The sequence below is a fragment of the Eucalyptus grandis genome, chromosome 8 (genome assembly GCF_016545825.1).
Source record: "Eucalyptus grandis isolate ANBG69807.140 chromosome 8, ASM1654582v1, whole genome shotgun sequence".
NCBI classification, from domain to species: Eukaryota; Viridiplantae; Streptophyta; class Magnoliopsida; order Myrtales; family Myrtaceae; genus Eucalyptus; species Eucalyptus grandis.
This window is the reverse complement of record NC_052619.1, coordinates 70,199,825-70,221,239: the sequence shown is the minus strand read 5'-3', so window position 1 is coordinate 70,221,239 and position 21,415 is coordinate 70,199,825. Positions and strand designations below refer to the sequence as shown.

Sequence of the window (21,415 nt, the reverse complement as noted above, 5' to 3'; positions counted from 1 at the left end):
ATTAAACAATAGAGCTCATACAGACCTGGCACAAGCAATTTAGCTTTAAGAGCAGCATAGGCTGAAGGAAATTTTTGTATATTGCCCACTAAAGTTTATGCACGATTAGTTTTTGTTTACATCTCAGAATATATACCAGCACGCACTCTCTATATAACTGTCGACAGATATAACAATCGACATAACAATCTGCTGATAATCACACCAGCAGCAGATTGAAACCATAAGTAAGAAAAACAAAGCAATAGGGTAAGGTCTCTGTACAAAGTAGGGTATACTTCCTCCATGGTGATTCGTCATGTTATAAAGCGAAAGCACCGGTTAGTATTTCCAATAGCAGGTATTAAGTATGTACGGATTAAATATGAACAGTAGGACTCAGCTGCTAACTCAATCTCATGATGCTTGTCTGTACATGTGTAAAAAGATTTGAGGTTGGTCAGCAGTGAATCCCACAGGTACCTCTGCTAAAATTTGACGGTACCTTCATCAGCAGATTCTACAGCAGCAGCATGATTGGTCACACTCCGTGACCTACTGGTACCCCCTTGAGAAAGCAATAAATTCTTCATCTCCTTATAACCCTTAAGTTCTTCCAAGGCATCAGCTGTCGTCTTGGACACAAGAAAAGCAGAGGATGCAACGCTTGAAGTGCCATCTTGAGCTGATATGGATTTAGGGGTCTGGCAATACTCATGGAAGGTGTTGCTCCAGGTCTCAGATCCAGAGCCTTGTGAAGCTGTTGCCAAATTTGAGACATCTTGGTGAAGAGGAGGAGCTTTCTTCAACATATCCACAAGAGCTCCAACAGCAGCACCCTGAGATTTTCTAATTGGCATAAATGAACCAGACTGGAGTGGATCATGCACATGTCTTCTTTTATCAAATAAATCCGCTCTGCAAACAACGCACTAATCAGATAACTCTAACACAAGAAGTATGGAGTTACAAGATTGATTCAGAGGAGAAAGGACATTTATAACAATGCATTAGAACAATAGAAAGTAAAAGCAAAAGCAACATGAGTGAACTTGGATATACTCTTGCACTTCATCAGCAAAGTTCCTGGCAGAAACAATGCAGATATAAGTAACTTATGATCTTGGTAAATCAGTCAGGCTTAGAAGCAGTTTGCAGAAAGCTGCTTCAGCAGAATATTCATCCAATCTAACAACAGCTTATCAATCTACAAAAGTAAAATCATAACAGAGAGAGAAAGTTTGCAAACCTAAGAGAAAATCGATAAAAAAAGCTTTCAGAAATGGTTGGAAGGAATTTCCTCCACTCAGGGATGGAGGAAATTATAGCCCTTAAAGAAAGAAAATAGTGTAGAAATTACCGATTAAATAATGTGTTCATTGAATGGTCAAGATGAAGAGACAAATGAGCGTGACAAAGTAACTTCAATAAGAATAATAATAATTAGACGTTAATAAATGCATAGCCTATTCACCACATTGCAAGAAACTAATATATAGATCAACAAAAAAATCAAGACTAAAGAGGGCATCTCATTGCACAAGGCCACCTGCACAGCGTGCTCTAAGGAGGGGTTTATGTACACAGCCTTTCCCTTGATTTCCAGAAAGATTGTTTCCACAACTCAAACCTATGACCTTAGGCCACAATGGAGTAAACGAAGAATCAACACAATCGTTCATGGGCTATGAATCCGACAAAGCTCACAATCTCTTAACATTTTTCCAATCATACCTTTAAATTCCAGAAAGTATGCATTATGAGAATTAAAAACACATACAGATGTAGCCAACAGTATTTCGCTGTAGGCATTTAAAGCAGATCACCTATATGCTGAAGAAATGCAAGCAAATTGTTTGAAAACTTGAAGGGGCAGAGAACACATTTACCTGCTACCTGGATCAGTCACATCATCTTCATCCACATCGAACGCACAAGTGTACTCGGACTCATCAAAATCATCAGGGAAAGACCTGCAGGAGCTTCTGGAATAGGAGATATTTGCTGAACTTTCAGATGGTATTTTTAACCCAGAAGGTCTTCCTATGTCATCCCTTCCGACAAAAGACATCTACAAAAGGAAAGAGGGAATTTTCAATAGAGCTGCTGGAAAAAAGAAAAGTTCACCAGATGACTCTGCAGAGGTATTTAATAATATACCTTGTCCACCGTTGCACTGTCACGGCTGGGATACATACTTTTATCAGCCATTGAAGGGCCATATCTTGTACCTTTGAGAGGAGGTGAAGGAGGGAGATTTTGGTTCTTGAACAACGTAGGGGAATTAAGAAACTTTGTTGCAGGTATATTAACTGGAGCACTCTCAGATCGTAAAAGAGCCCCTGAAAGACGACTCCCAGGCACATAAATGGGTGGGGAGGGTGAGGGAGAAGGAGAAAAGGTAGGGGACGGATAGTATTCATCAAAGTTCGCATTATATTTATGAGCATGAGATACTTCAGGTGGGTGAGGTGGCAAACCTGGAGGGGGAAACCGAGAAGAACTGGGGTTAGAAGCTGAAGCATAAGGTTCGGAATGGGTTGGTGAAGGTGAGAAAGTCATGGAAGGCGGAGAGGCGCGGTATTGATCAAAACTCCAACTGTGTCTCCTTGAGAATGGCAATGATGAGGGGGAGCCACGAGATACAGGAAGCGATGGGAATCTCTTAAGCGGGTCAGCCAATGGGCTGCCCACATAATCTGGTATAAGCTGGGGGGACATTGGTGTAGATGCCTCAGAACTCACATCAGATAATGATGATCTATACAACACTGAAAGGCAAAGCCTACCGGATGAAGTATCCACAGGGGCAAACCCAAATCGCTGCATTTCAGCCTCTTCTCTACGGGTGAAGGGCTCAACAAAAGAAGAAACCCGATGAGCCAGAGAGAAAGAGCGAATTTGACCAGTTAAATTCAGGTCCCGAAATATTTTATATGCTGGCAAGAGCCGGACAGTTAGGTATAGGGATCTTAAGAGCAATATCGACTTCTTATAAATTGATGACAAGACATTACTGCTCGATCTTTTGCTCCCCTTGCCAGCATCCTTGGCCTTCCTCGCCTCATACTGCACTATCCATCTTTCTATTATCTTTTCACTCCTTCCATTTCCTAGCTCCTCCTGGTCAGAGTTCCAGCAATTTGAATACACTTCTTTTGACGACAAATTCCTGAACAGTTCCGCCTTGGGATAAAAATTGGCTGGATCCCAGTTAATCACTCTCTTCACCAAAACAACATCAACAACCATAGGTTCAAGATTGCTTTGGTGCCAAAAATCAAGATTCTCCAACGCTTCAGGGCATTCTCTAAGAGCTAAATTGAACCATTTATCTCTGGGCCTCACGCTCGATGAGGAAGAAGAGGACGAAGATGGGGAGGACACGATATGTTCACCACTGAAATTCCGCGAGGAAATGCAAGGGCTCCTCGACTCAAGTATTATGTGGAGACTCTTGGCAAAGAATTCAGTGATAATCTGCTCCATCTTCGCAGAATCCGAGTGGGACGATGCCATGTTTGAAGACACAACCTTTTATAGCCGCTGGAAACCACCCCAGAGAGAACAGAACATCCTAGACACTCCAGCTAGAAGCACTCCACCTGCCCCAGAATCCAGAAAACACATCACGAACACATCTCAACAAGAGAACCAGCAATCGAGCGAGAGCAAATTCGCCCGAGAGCACACATTCCACCGAGACGTACAGCAACTCATCACTAAAGCTAAAAAGCTGGCCAGCTCAGTAAAAGATAACTTCTTCAATCATGAAACCGCACTGCCCAGTGACTGATCAAGCAGGCAGAGAGGAAAGAAAGAGAAAAAAAAAAAAACCAGGAACGAACAAAACGCGAACAAGGGCCTAGGCAAAAAGCATGAAGCGGCACATAGACGGTAGGGTTTATAGGATTCGCTCGGCAGAATTCCAACTCCCCATGTCGCCTACTTATCGCCTACTTAAAACCCTAAAGAACACAGACACCATCGAGCAAAACCATCCCACATCAAACAATACCCAACGCTAGAGAGAGAGAGAGAGAGAGAGAGAGAGAGAGAGAAGAGAGAGAGCTAGAGAGTATACAGAGAACGCGACGAGCACTGCGACGAGCGCGGAGGGAGCGACTGCGGGAAGGGCTCGAGACCGAATCGCCAGCATCTCTCTCTCTCTCTCTCTCTTCTTTCTCTCTCTTTGATGGTCCGACCACCTTATCCAGTGGAACGACAACCCGCGACGACGACGACGACGACGACGACGATGATTGATGGATTATGAAGAGGAGAAAGGGGGAGGAGCAGGGGGGAGGGAGAGAGAGAAGAGAGGGGAGGGAGAGAGGGAAGAGGGGAGGGACTGTGTGGGCGCGCCTACGGGATCCCCCAGGACATGGCCCGGCCAGATCTCGCCACGTCAGTTCGGCCGCTGACCGGCTACGGGCCCCCCAGGGTCAATCCGAGCGATACGCTAGCCGTCCCTCGGGCCGAGGCGGCGCCTTCCTTATCCTCCCGTTCAAAACACGGCGGGTTTACTTTGATACTGCGGGGATCGACCGCGGGTTAGCGTGGTTTATACGTTCAATCTTATTATAAAAACGTATATAATAACTATTCTATTTATGATCAGTATTACCTTTCTATTTTTGTGATTAGATTTAAATTAGAAATTTACTTGGTAATATAATTTTATTTTTTATTTCTGAAAAAGGGTTTAGTCTAGAAATAGATTTGAAATGAAAATGGAAAGCAAAATTTCTCTACTTCTCTATTTATACAATAAAAATGAGAAATAAAAATTTTATGATTATCAAATGAATTTCTATTTCGAAAATATATATTTTATATTATTATTTAACGCGTATTTTTACTTCATTTAGGGAATAGAAAATTTAACAAAAAAAAATTATTTCTTTATATTGGATAGAGATAGTTGGGCAAGTGCGGCTCTGCTTGAAGAATCAATTGCTTGGCATAAGACATGTCATCCCTTTGACTCAATAAGATTGATGCTCAAAACAATAGGGGGATTACTCTAGTTAAACTCTTAGATTAGCCTCATTTATCATCTCCATTATGGCCCATTCCGCTGTGTTTGATGAATCATCTGCTATCGCCATCAATATTTCCTACACAAATCAAATAAATATATGCTCTTTTTAAAATAAGATTTACTTCAAATTATTATTTAAGAAAATGAGGGTATTTCAAGTTCTTATTTAGAATTTTTCCTAAAATTTTTTAGGTCAATGGTAAGAAAAACGCTCTGACTTTGATGATGATAAATAGATAGACGCAAGAAGGAACAGAGAATTTCTCACCGTAGCCTGTGCTTTGACCTAATGCGGCGTTGGCAACGGCTTCCCCTACGAATCCATCAACGTGAGAAGAACATCCAGCAAGTCTTGCTTGTCCGTTGATTGTTTGATTCTCTCGTTTATGGTGGGCTCGCGCAACCACCAGGAATGGGAAATAATCGGAAATGCAGAATGCGTACAGAGAGTTTAGGGCGTCGAACAGTGCGTCCACATGTTGTTCCTCAAATGGTTGGTCCTCCATCTTGCATTTGCCAAAGTACCTCTTGTTTAGCACCAACCTCCTTGTCACATTCCCACAATAGCGCCTCGAGTTCACTTGCATTGGTTGAAGGCATGCTTCACTAGGTTATCGGCTTCCTCAGCCCTCTAGTCGTAGAGCCAATTATGTCGTGTCGGGCATATGATCTCCGTCATCAAGACCTGCCTCATCTACTTCCACTGCTCCCCCGAAGGGCGAGACGACGGCGGTCGTGTAGCCGCCATTGAACACCCAAGCCGCCATCGAGATGGGCCTTGACACGAACGTGGCGTCTTGATTCTTGAGGAACTCCTGGGCGATCTTTGGGTTGGTGATTGGAATGACGTGCGGGGTCCCTATGTGAAAGCATGCGATATCGGTGTCCATCTCCTCCATCAAGCGAAGGATCCACCGGCCCGTGGGCTTGTTTCGGAGCATGTCCAGGGCGCAGCCGACCACTGGCCATGGGGCAGGCCCTGGAAGGAATGGGAGCAAGTCGGATTTTCCTTTGAGGCTTTTGCACCTAATTTGTTTGATGGTAAGGTATAAAATGACTAGTGCCCAGGAAGAGTAGGGCATTAGTGGCGTCTGAGGCGGTGAAACTCGCCATTATGGTGGCAATCGGACTTTCGTCAACACGCTGGCTAGTCTTGGGCCATGAAGGTTTACTAAGATTCGCGTTTTGGGATAAAGAGGAACATTGGGGGGTTGGGCACTAACATGCACGCATATATAGAGAGAGAAATGCCTATAAATGGAAGCTGAAATTGACCAATCCATTTAATTGCAAGCTAGCTATTCTCCAAAAGGATCTGATTCTATTTAAATGTGATTAAATGTATTAGCTTTGCAAGGAATCAACAACATCTGTGAATTAGAGTAAGTGTAATCTCTGTCTATGTTATGTCTATGTACATTCTGCCTTGAGCTAAATGGCGTGTGACGTGAACTTAAACGCAATCTATAGGTGAACTAATCCTAATGATGAGCAAGAGAATCATGAACTAAGTTAATATGGTATGCAATTTGATTTATATGAGCCTAAGCATTTATTGATTAGATGACATGGATATTAACTAACTAATTCTATATAAGATATACATGTTATACTTTTTGTGGAATTCTTTTAAAGCTAAAATATGAAATTACTTAAAGTGTATGATGACCTAACTTAAACTAGGAAGTAATTTATATAAAATCCTAATCTAAATTAGGTAATTTACTAAACTAGTAGATGGTTCCTATGATATGCAATTCTAATTTCGGTAACTTAGATATATGCAATCTAACCTAAATACAAAATGATTTTTTTTTATTTTGGTATTTTCATAATAGGAATGTCTTGTGATTAACAATATCAACCGGAGATGATGAATAGGTAATTAAAAAAATTGACAAATTTATGCAGAAATATAAGTGCCCAATTAGGTAGAAGCGTAAAAACTCGATGTTAGCAATAAATCGATACATAGAAGAATAGGTGATGATTGTCAATATTCTATTAGACAGTTATGAAAATAAGCAGAGAAATAGAAAAAAAATGCATGCAAAGCTATATAGTGGTTCAACTTAGTGCAAGCACACATTCACTCTCCTAGACTAGCAATTTATTGATTGGATTCGACTAATAATCTTCTAGAATGTTATGGCAATATGTGTTGCTTATACTAAAGCACTTCTTCCCAAAGTTGATACTACTTATACCCAAGTGGATAGATCTCATTATCGTATGCCTAAACAAAAACTATAACACTGATACACTTCTCAACTAGATTACACTTTCAATACACTCAGAAAATAGTATAAAGATGTAAGGCTTTCTCTATTGATCGGATTGCTCATCACTCTTGATCTTCTTTTATACTCCTCAATATTCAGTCGTCCCTTTGGACAATCATCTCAAGGATCAATCTCCAAGCCATCCGTTGGATAATTCTTGAGCAAATTTATTAGCTATTTAAGTAAATCAATTTGAGATTATGGAGATTTAATCGCCCACACAATCAAATATGAAAGTTTCTATAAACAAAGTAGCTCAAACTTTGGAAATAATCCCGTCTTTGGGATGATTTTCAATCAATCAAGATTTTACGACCAATTAAGATCTTCCTTATAGTCAATCTTTCCATGAAATCAATAATCAATCAACGTCTTCGCTTGGGAATCAAAGCCAGATTACTAGCTATTATAATTGTTAAGATATCAAAACGTCATATGATATTTTTATCCAAAGCACATGGTTGATATTGGCTAGTAATATCACCGAGTGGGAGTGAATAGGTGATTTCAAAATACTTGACAAATTTTGTAGAATTAAATTAGTCAAATTTGATATAAGCTTAACTAGTTGAAACGTAGTATTAATATAAGCACAAACTAGTTATCTCAAGCAATGTAGTGCAGTGCTTTTATCAAGCAGTGAATGAATATAAGTAGAGAGACAAACAATGCACACAGGGCTTATAGTGGTTCAACTTGATATAAACATATGTTCACTCTCTCACACTAAAGATTTACTTGTTTGATTTCAATAGAGACCTTAGATTAGATCGTGTTGCTTATACTCAAGTACTTATCCTTGAAGCTGGTGCTACTTATATCAAAACTGATAGATCTTATTATATAACACCTAAGCATGAACTATAACACTATCAACACTTTCTGAAAGATTGCAATTTTAAACTTTAAGAAGACAAATTTAAGAATGTAAAGCTCTCTCTGAAATTGGATTTTTAAATTCTTGATTAGTGTAGTATATTTAGCATCTCATTTATACTTAGCATCTTATCTCTAAGCTAGCCATTGGATGATTGTTGAGAAGATCGGGGTAATTGTTAGAGTTAATCAATCAAAATTCCCATAGACTTGGTCACCCATATAATCAAATTTTGGTTTCCAGAATTAGAGTGACTCTAGCTATGGAAAGTATATTGCCTTTAGGATGATTGTCAATCAATCAAAATATCTCGTGTGATTAAATATTTTGATTGTTCCAAGCATATTGGCAATCATGGCTCTATCTTGTCATTCACCTATCTACAATACCTCCAAGCTTTATACCGAACTCCTCGTTCAAGGCTTATTTACCTTCTACTCAAGTACCTTTACCTTGTAGATACCTCTACACCCAATGCCTTACCACTGATAGAGAATTCATAACTTCAAATGTCCAATTTATACTGTTTGGAAAATCCCTTATGATGTTTTGAAGATGACAAAATAAATCAAATGCTACTAACATGTTTAATGATTGAGTAATAGACTATGTAGATGATAGAATATGTAAATGATATTGTCAAAGTCTATCCTTGAAAGAATCAGAAGATAGACTCTATGTTGAAGCTAAATTTATTCAGACTGTGTTCAGACCTGAAGGCTAAATATGTTTAGAAGCAGAATATATTCAGACTTACGTCAATATTATAAAGTCTATTTTGGACGAAAGTCACTTAGACTTTACTTTAGACGGAAAACACTCAGACTTTATTTTTGACAGAACACACCCAAACTTTATATACAGAATGAGACACAAGTCCATAACGTAACAAGGTTTGGAACGAGACATAAGTTCAGAATGTAGTAGATTCAAAACAAAACATATTCAGAATAAGACAATTTGATAGAATGTAACACAAGCCCCAACATATAACGGCTAGTGACCTGGTTTAAATTCTACATTAAGATAGATTTGATTGACTCAATCTAATTGATTGACAATTGGATCTTGAAGACAATAACTTTCTAAATGAAGAAGCTCTACTTATGGAAATTAAGATTCTGTTTGTATAGGCGATTAGAATCAATTTGAGATTCTGCTTCTATCACTCAATGGCTACTAAATATTCTAGATACATAGATCTATCCAATAGATAGATTGAAGACGATCCTCTAGATACTATCCAACGGTTAGTTTGAAAGTTGAGGAGTATTTAAGGAGACCAAGGACTAATGTACATGTAAGAGACGGAGCGTAGAATCTATAATTTCAAAGCCTATGCGAATTTTGATCATACACTTGTCTTTCATGAGCTTAAATGTTTGTGATCGTGATAGAAATACCAAAATAATGACTTAGTGAGATAGTGTGATCAACCATTGAGTGTTTGCACTCAAAGTTGTTATCTCTTGTTGATTACATAGTGGAAACTAGCTAGAAGACTGTTAGCGTGGAAAAGTTGATGTAGGCTTTGTTTAAGCGGAACCACTATAAATCCCGTGTACAATTTTCTCTTCTCTTAAATGTTCTTATTTAAGTCTGTTGCGCACTACATATTATTTCAGAAGTTTGTTCTATCGCACAACAGATTCTAAATATCTATTAGAAGTCTGGTGACTCGCTTATCAAACTTTGATCCTTATTAGACTTTACTCACAACTTATTTTATTCTACATTTATTTGTTAAGATTTTTTTTAAACACCTATTCAGCCCCCTATAGGTGTTCGTACTAGCATTTTTAATTGATATCAAAGCCAAGTACTCATTTTATTGAAGTGTTTTTACTTCTAAGCTAAAGATCTTCTATGGCTAGTATCTTGGCATCAAGGTTGGTTGAAGAGCAAAGTAATACTAGGCCACCCTGTTTCAATGGAAATGAATACAATGTTTGGAAAAATAAAATGAAGACATTCATAATATCCAAAGATTCCTTACAATGCGATGTTGTGGAAAAGGGAATCAATTCCACTGCTACGTCTATATCAAATAAGAATGGCAAAGACAAATAAGCCAAACCCCCCGCTCCTATACCTCGGACGGAAATGTCCAAAAGAGAAGCTTTTGATGCAAAAGCTATTTATTCTTTATATTGCTCATTGTCTCCTACTGAGTATAATAGAATTTCTTCGTGTGAAATAGCTAAAGAAGTTTGAGATAGACTTCATGTTACTTATGAAAGGACTGATCGTGTAAAAGAAACAAAAGTAAACTTCATGCTTGGCCAATATGAATCCTTCAAGATGAAGCTTGGAGAGTCTACTGGAGATATGTTAAGTCGCTTTACGAAAATTGTAAATAGATCGGCATATCAAGGTCAACCGATTTCTGCTCCAATAAAGGTCAATAAACTACTACGAAGACTTTCAAAGGATTGGAACCTTGTGAAGACATCAATTTGGGAGATGGAAATAATCATGCCTCTTTCTATTGATGAACTTATTGATACTCTTCAATCCTACGAAGTGGAACAAATCATTAATGAAGATCTTAACGTAAGAAGTCCATTGCACTTAAATCTAATGTTGATTTTGATGATACAGACTCAGAAAATGACATAAATGACGAAGAATTTACTTTTATGATCAAGAAATTCAAAAAGTTGAGTAGAAAAGAAAGGAAATTCATTGGAAGAAGACAATACAAGTAGAATGCGCAGAAAAGAACAATGGAAGAAGATAACGAGCAACTAAATATCTTCTTGATGACACATTCAGATTCAAACTCAAATTCGAAATCAAAATTAGAATTAGACTCAAAGTCTAAGTCTGACTTAGACACAGACTCGGAATCCACTAAGGAAATCGAGGTAAGTCATTTAGAAATTCCTATTAAAGTTTCTAAGTATATAAATGAGATTTGCTTAAATCTCAAATCTTCTCTTAAAATGATTTCTAAACTTAAAAATGAGAATTCATAGCTTAAGCAATAGGATCTTTCTCAAAAATAAAATTTTGAAAATTCGCAAAAAAATAATTTCTACAAATAAAAGAAAGTTGAAATTTACTTGTAAAAAGAAATGATTCTTTAAAGAAAGAGTTTTCAAATATTTTAACAAAATTTTCGAAGGATTCAAAAACATTAGAGCATATCTTTTCCATACAAATACCTTACTATAACAAGTCGGGACTTAACTTCAATAAGGAAAGTGATTCTCTAATAGATTTTCCTAAAGTCAATATGAGACTTAGACAAAGACCTCATAGACTTGGAACAAGAAGCATTTTCAAAAGATCTTTATAAAACCTGTTGATCGAAATGCCTTCAAGTATTCAAATTATGGAGGCATAGAACACTTTGAGAAAGAATATCCTAAAGTCTAGAGACCTATTTTAAAAAATTGGATAAAACAACATACTCTACTAACTCTCATGGACCCAAGAAAATTTGAGTACTAAAGAAAAGATGAGTTGTTTTTGCAAGAAATAAAGGAAAATAAGAAAGAAAATTTGGTAAGGAATGCATTTTTTTTTTCTCAATTTGATTTGGGCAATAATTCTAATTATACTTGATATTCGATATATCCTCAGTTGATTTAGACTTTGTAATGGTCATATTCAATGATTTGTTTTATTAAAGGAAGAATTGTGTGATTTTTTTTTTTTTTTATTCGTGAGTTGAGATTTGATTTGATATCTTGCTTAGTGAAAATCTATTTTACGTGATATTAATTATGCAAGATATTCTTTCTTAGATACTGAATGATCTTATTCCCTCTGATTTTATCGTACTTTGACTAAGTGAGAATTTCTTTTTCAAGATATTGTTGTGCATAATGTTCTTTCCTTAAATAATATGTTATGATAAATTAAGAAAGACTATTTGATTATCTATGGAGATTTTATATTTTGTTTTAATGAAATTGAAGGATCCAAATTGATGGATACCAAAAATTAATTGAGTTCATTGCAGGAAATTCTATAAGGGAAGAATGATTACAAATCTACATAACTTTTGATGCAATCACAATGGTATATTTCAAACATATATCTTGAGTAAGTGAATAATTTTTTTTTTTATCATCCCGCATTGCAAATTTCTATAGGCATTTATCATGATTTTGAATGATTGCTTATTTTCTTGTCATAAATATAAGGCATTGCAATTTTTTTACTTAATTTGGTGCGTGATAGAATTATTTACTTTCTTTTTGCAAAATGCTTCAATAATATATTTTTGAGATTTATGCTTAAGGAAATCCCTTCGATATTATTGCATATTCATGGATACTCTTACTATATTTTTAGAAGATATCTTATATCTAGCAAGTTTGATTTAGAAATTAGAGGAAGATATTACGTGTTATTTTTACAAAAATTGTTATCTATTATACAAGATTTTGTAGGTGAAAAAAGAATCTTTCATATGGATTTTGGAAAACTCAATTAAAAAATTGTGGAGATTCTGTACTATTTTCCGGAGACTAAAAAATTCTCTTCATTGCACAAAGTTTTTGCAAATTATTGAGCAAGCCCCTAACGTGTCATATGAAATGTTGAGTAGCTCTGAATTTAAATATTTGATAATTTTATATATGCTATTCAATTTATTTATTTATAGAAAATGCATTATATATTATGTGAATATTATAACAGCGTATTTGTGCAAAAATTTTGTTGAGTTGATGCATGTTGAATTCGAGACGGGCTTGATTAAAGAAAATAAATTTCTACCTTGAATTTCAAAAAGCAAACGACCATTGCGGATGTTGTTGCTATGAAGGAAGTAATGGAAAAATATTATGTTCAACGTGCACAGGCCGCAATTAGTGCTATTATCAAATTTTGTCCTGGTAACAAGGGGAGAAAGTGAATCCAAAAGAAATGAAAAGAATCGTGATCACCTTAAAATGGCAACTAATTGAGGGGGAGCATTGATCAATTATGGAAAAATATTTTTGAATTGATAATGATCTTGATTATTATGGGAGGGAGAAAAAGGTAAATGTGTTAGAACTTGTCAACTATTAAAAAAATCCGGTTAATGCATCTTTTATTACCTTTTGTTATTAACAAATCTCTTATTTATTTGTTATCGCTTTATATTCTCTACGTGATACTTTTTCCATTGTTATTGCTTTTTGATTATGACAAAAAGGGGAAAGAATATAAATATGCATGTGTTGATATTAGTCATTGAGTTGCGATTATCTTTCCATACATAATTATGCTCAATTTATTTGCTATCTTATGCTATCTTTTGATTTGAATTACATTATCCTTTAAGATTGCCTTGATTTATTAATATTTTTAAAAGCGTGTTTACACATCTACATATTTCGAGATTATTTTGTCATCATAAAAAATAAGGAGATTGTTAGTGAAATCCATTATGATGTTTTGAAGATGACAAAATAAATTAAATGCTACTATCATTTTTAATGATTGAGTAATAGACTATGCAAATGATAGAATGTGGAAAAGATATTGTCAAAGTCTATATTTGAAAGAACTAGAAGGTAAACTCTATGCTGAAGCTGAACTTATTCAAATTGTGTTCAGATCTAAAGGCTAAATATGTTTAGAAGCAGAATATGTTCAGATTTATGTTCAGATTGTGAAGTCTATTTTAGACAGAAGTCACTCAGACTTTACTTCAGATGGAAGACACCCAGACTTTTTTTCCGACAAAACACACTCAAACTTTACATACAAAACGAAACACAAGTCCAGAACGTGACAAAGTCTAGAGCAAGACACAAGTTTAGAATGTAGTAGATTCAAAATGAAGCATGTTCAGAATGAGACAATTTGACAGAACGTAACACAAGCCCAAACATATAACGACTAGTCATTTGGTTTGGATTATATATCAAGATAAATTGATTGACTCAATCTAATTGATTGATAATTAGATCTTGAAGACAAGAAATTTCTAAACGGAGAAGCTCTACTTATGGAAACTAAGATTCTATTTGTATGAGTGATCATAATCAATTTGGGATTCTGCTTCCGTCACTTAATGGCTACTAAATTTTCTAGATACAGATCTGTCCAATAGATAGATTGGAAGAAAATCATCTAGATACTGTCCAATGCTTATTTTGGAAGTGAAGGAGTATCAATAGATAGATTGGAAGAAAATCATCTAGATATTGTCCAATGCTTATTTTGGATGTGAAGGAGTATTTAAGGAGACCAATTACTAATGAGCAAGTAAAAGACATAACGTAGAATCTATAATTCCAAAGTCTAAGCGAACTTCAATCATACACTTGTCTTTCATGAGCTTAAACATTTGCGAGAGATAAATACCAAAATAGTGACTTAGTAAGATCGTGTAATCTACCACTAAGTGTTTACACTTAAATTTGTAATCTCTTGTTGATCACATAGTGGAATCCAACTAGAAAGCTGTTAACATGGGAGAGTGGATGTAAGCTTGATTTAAGCCAAACCACTATAAATCTCATGTGTTAACTGTTCTTATTTAAGTCTGTTGCACACTTACACATTATCTCAGAAGTTTGTTCTATCGCACAACAGTTTCTGAACATCTATCAGAAGTCTGGTGACGCACTTATCAGACTTTGATCCTTATTCAGACTTTGCTCGCAACTTATTTTATTATGCATTTATTTGCCAAGATTTTTTTTAAACACCTATTCAGTCACTCTAATTGCTCGTACTAGCATTTTTATAGGCATCATCTGCATAATGGCTTGTCATCTTTCATCCGAATTACTCAACCATTAACACATTAGTAGCCCTCGATTATTTGCATCTTCAAAACATCATAAGGAATTTGTCCCAATTGTGATAAGCCGTCAATAGTGATAAGCTGTTGTGCACTGATAATACAAGCACTTCACTTGTACCAGCAGTTCCCTATTTTATAAGATTTCCCGACGATATTATGTTGCTTTTCTTTTGGCAACTTTGAGTATGATAGCAATATAGGTTTTATGGTCTAGTTCACCCTAGTACCTCCAAGTCTGTACTTCTCATTACTTTAGACTTGTTCACCCATACATCCTTCTAGTATTTATGAATCTTTTTAATTTGTCTGTCTAAGCTCCTTAGCTATGGATCTAAGTATTTCCTAAAATATAAACAACATTTTCACTTATCAAGCTCGTGAGATATTTATGGATTGTTTTATCAACTTCACAAAAATATAGGAGGTTTTCTTGATAAAAAATTTCATAAACTAATGAGATGTTATACCTAAGCCCCACATAATCAAATATTCACTGAGACCTAAAATAGGAAACGGATTAATCGTGGATATAATCTTTAGTCTCAAAGATTAAAACCTCAATTATCACAAATATGCACGACTAGAAAGATGAAATTTCGTACAAGGAAAAAGCCTAAAATCACACCAAATCAAGTTAGAATTGAATAATTCGACCAAAAAAAAAGTTAGAATTGAATAAACTCAATTTTAGGCAATTATGTATTCAATTTGGACTTAGTTTAGCCAATTACCTAATCCAGACTGATCTAACAATGACCGGTAGCGTGATTCACGGCGACCAGCGAGGCAAGGATGGGATCACCGGCAAGGAGTTCACGGCACGGCAAGACGGGAAGCTGTTGGAAATCGTCAAAGGAACTAGGACACACCAAGGCAATCGCTAGTGGTTATTGTTCTGGTGTTGGCGCCGTTGGGGTACTACGGAGTTCATTGGACACCGGAGGGAAAACAACAGTTTGACTTGGTAATGCTGCACCGGCATTGGGATCACCTGCAGAAGAGAAACTAGGCACAACGAGGATGACAGGACAGCTAGCAGTGGCGTGCGGTACCGGCAGATGTGGACGAAGTACCGCTTTGGTCTGGAGCTTGCCCGGGATCGCTGGTTTCTCGTCAAAAGTGCAGCTGCACATCGGGGTGTTGGATGACGGTCACAGGACGTATCAATGTAAGGCAGAACACGGGGTCAGGTTTGTTATTGTGGGAGGTGTTATTCGGCAGGAACACCGGAGCTAGGCTGCAATCAAGGCGCGTCAAGATAGCGGTCGAGGTGCGGCAACAGCTGGGCGTGGCAGGATGCGGAGTCGAGAGCCTCGTTTTTGTGCTCAGTTTCTGTAAACTTTTCCATAAGGTGTTCTCTCTCAATTGTGAACTTCTCAAATTGTGGACCCTCCTAATTGTGATGTGAACTGCTCTATGTATAGGCTTAGTTTAGGGCATCCTTGCAAGAAGCTACCTTCTTATTTCGAAATCGAGGTATGTATGATATACTAAACAATAGAAAACCTCTTTTATTCGCAAGAACTATATTTTGAGGATATAAAAATTATTTGCACTGCTTGTTTGCCTTAATAAATCAAATTTCCCAATTTGAAGCACCCCATTTTTATTAGTTTCGGCTACTACATGATTAATGGGCTTTTGCCAAATTTTTAATTCACATGGGCTTAGTCCAACAAACTCAATTAAGTTCAGATCCCCCCGCCGGAGTCTATTGATTTTGGTCCAATTAAAATGCGGTTTATGTAGTTTTAATACTATGAAAATGCTCCTAATATGCAGTGGCAATTTGAAAAAAAAAAATTGTTTAGGGTCGAGACCAACTCCTAATTTATCTATGCAATGGCTAATTAAATAGGTTGTCAAAATTTAGATGTCGACAACCATGTTTTTATCTAACTGTTTAGGTTTTTTTAAAATAGTTGATAGTGATTATATAGAATCTCACAGAATAAATGGCTATTTTTATAAATAAAGCATTACCATTAATAATGCCAATTGTCGTGAATGATAATGTCGACAATTTGGCAACACTCGGGCCCTAAATTGGCTCCTCCATTGAGGAAGAAAAGAAAGATCTCATTGGTACACAATTTCAACTCTGCCATCACATTCCAACACTCGATGAGTTCGAGGGCCTCGAGTCGAGGCATGCCCCCAAGCCGAAGCCAAGGTCGTTGCAATTGGCAGGAGCTTTTATTTCATGAGTCACGGCTCCATCAGCTGCTACATTGGCTAGGGCTAGAAAAAAGAAGCAAGTAATATTTCAAGGCTAGAGTCGAAAATCGAATTTGTAAATTGAAAATATGAAAAGAAACCACGAAGAGTTGGTCGATTAGGTATGATTCATTGGTGAGGGAACGATGGATTTTGCATTGCATGCCTGTATACTTCTAATTTAATGTTATATATAATCATTATTTCACTAAACAATGAAAATTTTAAATTAGGAACGAAATTGATAGATTTTGAGGATGGACAGAAAAATAAATGTTTGAAAAACCCATAAAAAAATTTGAAATGCAAATGCTGGAAATAAAGGGTGTGGATGACAACTATTTTGTTCCTGAAATCAATTTTTAGCCTCTTTTGACAACTTTGTGAGCAAAATTACGCATTAATAACAACACAAAAGTTTTTCCTCCCAAGTGATCGGCGATTGGTGACGAGCGGTGATGGGTGGGCAGTTGACCAGTAGTGAGGGCGAGCAATGAGAAAGGTTCTTATTTCTATTATTTTGTTTCAGAAATAGAAAATTAGAAAATTTTAAATGATCATTTTTGTTACAAACCTATTTTTTTACTAAAAATTTATTCTGAAAATAGAAAAACGAAATTGCATTATCAAACGGATTTCTATTCCAAATCTGTTCCTGAAAATTTTAAAAAAAAAAACATAATGATTATCATGCGCGTTCTAAAGGTTGCAAGAAAGGTAATGGCATGGGAAATTCAAATTTTTGGAAAGAGAAATTTGCAAGGAATTTACGAATAAATTTGCTGGAAGAAACCATGAAGAGTTGGTGGATATCTCAATACATTTATGTATATGTATACAAAGGAACGATGCATATGCAAGGGAACGAAACGACTTTGCATTGCATGCCTAGATAGTTCTAATTTGATGTTATATATTATTAGGAAAAATTATCTAATTGATTCTAAATCTAGTGCATTAATGCCAATTCAGTTATAAACTTTTCATTTTTGTAAATTTAGCCCTGAATTTTTTTACGAAATGTCAATATACCCAATCTACAAAATTGTCATTAGAAGCCGATGATAAGGCAATCGAGTCATTGTCAGCCATCTTACATAGCATACAGTCACATCATTGATTCTCAATAAAAATTGGCCAGAAAGACTACATCGAAATTTTGAATAAAGGTTTAGGATTAAATTGACAAAATCGAAAAGATTATGACTGAATTGACATTTGTACAATAAGTTTATGATTGATTGAATAATTTTCCCTTATTGTTATTCAATTTCAATGCAAATGAGAGGTTTTTCAAACTAGTATATATGCATGTTATTATTACTACTAATAATTATTTCTTTTTATTTATGCATCTTATTAATATAATTATGTCTTTGAAATAGTAGCGTGCAAAAGAGATTGCCCAAACTGGGAATTGCTCGAACCAAACCAGACTAGCTTGTTGGTCCAATTCCCAGGAGTGTTGGTCCATTTCTTGATCCCTAAAAGTAAAATCGGTGTCCAACAGTCCAATTCCTAATTCAAAGGGAGAATTAGATCGGAATGGACTGAACTGATTAAATATACTCTTTTTAAATTTTTTAGTCTTTCAAAAAATTAGTAAAATGTGAATTAAACACTATCTTCATCCGATTTCAAGTAGTGGAAAAAAAAGTAATGAGAAAAAAAAATAAGAGATCGGTTTCATTGGATTGGACCAATGGTGTGGTCCTACTCCTAGTCTTAGGACCAATTGGAAATCATCGGAGAATTGTGTTGTGTTTCCCAAGCGAGTTCTATCCCAGACGGCGGGCGGACAAATGCGGAGAACCAATGTAAGAGTAGAAATCGTTTAGCTCTTCTCGAGCCAAGAGAGAGAGAGAGAGAGAGAGAGAGAGAGAGAGAGAGAGAGAGAGAGAGAGAGAGATGCGAAGGCAGACTGACGTTGGCGGTGGTGGTTACTGTTGCGAAAGGGCGAGCGATTGAACACTAATATAGACACAAGAAGAAAATAAATCGGATACTGAATTTACGTGGTTCAGTCGTAAGGACCTACGTTCACGGGGAAAGCAGCAGCAAATTTTACTATAGATCAAGCGATATAAGAAGCTTACACACTCAAATCACTCAAACACTCTCTTGGTATTTCCCAAGCCTTAATTACACCCAATAACGTACGCAGTGTTTAGCCCCGAAATTCCTCAAGAAACAATCTCTTAATCTCATGAAGGAATTACACGTAAATCTTACCACAAGATTTAATTGGCTACAAACGCAAATATTTCTTGGATGTAATTCACGGACAAGAATGACAAAGAAAATCCCTCTCAAGCACTCGCCAACGAGACAGCGCTTCAAGACCAATTCTTCACGATCAACCCTCTTCCATCCATGGCCACAAGTCTATATATATAAGTGAGACCTTTATTCTTTTGCCAACTTCTCATAGAATTATGTTTCCTATCTTGCTCAATTTTATCCAAAACATATCTCTGTATATTTTAAACAAAATCCAAGTCAAAGTCAAAGTTGAACTTTCTTATTTTAGCGGCCAAATTCTCCAACGCAAATTCAAACTTTGGGAAGTTGATCTTCGGATCTTCTTTGCTCAATTTCGAACGTCCGCAACATATTCAATTCAGAATATTCAAAACTTTCACATTGGACTTAAACTCAAGACATATCTTAACAATCTTCACCTTAGCTCAACGTTTGAGCCAAGTTGCAATCGCTTCGCAAAAATTCAAACTCTGCTGCTATTCTTCCATAGCCCCCGATGGGCTCAACCGCCACTGATATTATCCAAGTCCAAGTCTCGCTTGAACTTCACCATAACCGAGGACCTCATCAGAATACCAACTCCACATGCACTTTTAACTGTTCTACAAGGATTTTCCAACGCAACCTCCTTAACCACAGACAAAGTAAAACCATTGTCGCATCCATATCTATTAGGAAATTGAATACGTACCTTGTTAATTTCAACAGTTATGGCAACCATTGGCTCTATAGGCTCCACCTCGCTACAAGCACCATATGTGTCGATTACTTTGCTAGTATCCATATACGCTACCTCAGGAGTTTCTAGTCGCAACTCCACCTTAAGTTGAACACCGTCTAGATCAGTATTAACATTACCACAAACACTCATTGCCAGAAGTATCGGAGACTTGTCAAGGATAACTTTTCTACTGTTAATAGGTGAATTTATATTTGGGCACCACAATCGATCGCCCCGCTATGACACCCCTTGACGGCCCCCAATCCGTTAGGGTCGCCACAGATTACTTGTCACTCATCCTACTACATACCAATAAGGTAACTTTTTAATTTAAGTGAAACCATAGTTCATAGGGGTTGATCAGTAAAATACTTTTTCATTTTTTTTTTTGTAAAGGTCCTAGCGCAGTTCATCAGCGGAAGCATAAACAAGTCTCACAATCTCTCCCTCCAACAAAAATAATGCAATGCACACCAACTACACACCAGAAGAAAAGATAAAGCCGATTCACATTTATTTATATTTTCATGATGGATATTTTGGGTCGATACAAAAATGCCAAGATTTTTAACTATACTTGGCTACACCCAAAAGAGAACTTGACCCTATATGAAACATGTACATCCCTCCATCATCAAGTGTCGGCTATCCCCAAAAAGAAAACATCAGGTCCCACCAGTCCTACGTGCCATCACACCTAACCCGGTGCATCGGGCGGTGGTGGTGGTAACATCCCTAACATCACCCCATTGTGTCGAACGTGAACGAACAAAAACTCTTGGATGATAGGGTCATCAACTGAACCCACGTCGTACATCACCAATACTCGAACTCGGACATACTCTAGACCAGGTATACTAATACAGGAATGCTCGGTGCACTCCACCTCGACGTCAATAGGTATGTCATCGAAGGTACCACGCACAACTGGTGAAAGAGGCATCTTTCTAATCTGAAATGTTAATCCCCAAAAGGGGTGAGTACAACCACTCAGCAGTAAAGATCCGCCACACTACACATAGTGCATCAAATAGAACAATCAAGGTATCATGAATAAAACACATATCATTCATATATTCAGGCATACCTTACCTTGCAGCCATGCATATATCACCACGCCATATGTGCATATACCACCATGCACTTATCATCAAGCAGTCATGCATATATCACCATGCCATATGTGCATATACCACCATGCACTTATCATCAAGCAGTCATGCATATATCACCATGCCATATGTACACATCCATGCGCATGATACAGTCTCAATTT

General features: G+C 36.7%; 1 protein-coding gene and 1 pseudogene across 1 annotated transcript; both read right to left on the bottom strand.

Annotated features, from left to right (window-relative positions):
• Window positions 1–44: 44 nt before the first annotated feature.
• Window positions 45–4,252, bottom strand: LOC104415860 (autophagy-related protein 13b). The gene is made up of 4 exons (XM_010027245.3): window positions 4,064–4,252; window positions 2,140–3,584; window positions 1,869–2,050; window positions 45–897 (listed from the first exon to the last, which is right to left on the bottom strand). Exons 2-4 carry the CDS (start codon window positions 3,496–3,498, stop codon window positions 468–470), a joined length of 1,971 nt encoding a protein of 656 aa, XP_010025547.2. The 5' UTR covers window positions 3,499–3,584; window positions 4,064–4,252; the 3' UTR covers window positions 45–467.
• Window positions 4,253–5,309: 1,057 nt separating this feature from the next.
• On the bottom strand, window positions 5,310–6,200 carry LOC120287488 (annotated as a pseudogene).
• Window positions 6,201–21,415: the final 15,215 nt, after the last annotated feature.

Bases quoted from the DNA above. Each gene is read 5' to 3' on its own strand.
- LOC104415860 (XM_010027245.3), bottom strand. From the start codon at position 3,498: ATGGCATCGTCCCACTCGGATTCTGCGAAGATGGAGCAGATTATCACT. The intron at 2,051-2,139 runs GTATATTATTAA...TTCCTTTTGTAG, and splicing joins ACAGTGCAACGGTGGACAAG to ATGTCTTTTGTCGGAAGGGA. The intron at 898-1,868 runs GTAAATGTGTTC...CGTTGTTTGCAG, and splicing joins GTGACTGATCCAGGTAGCAG to AGCGGATTTATTTGATAAAA.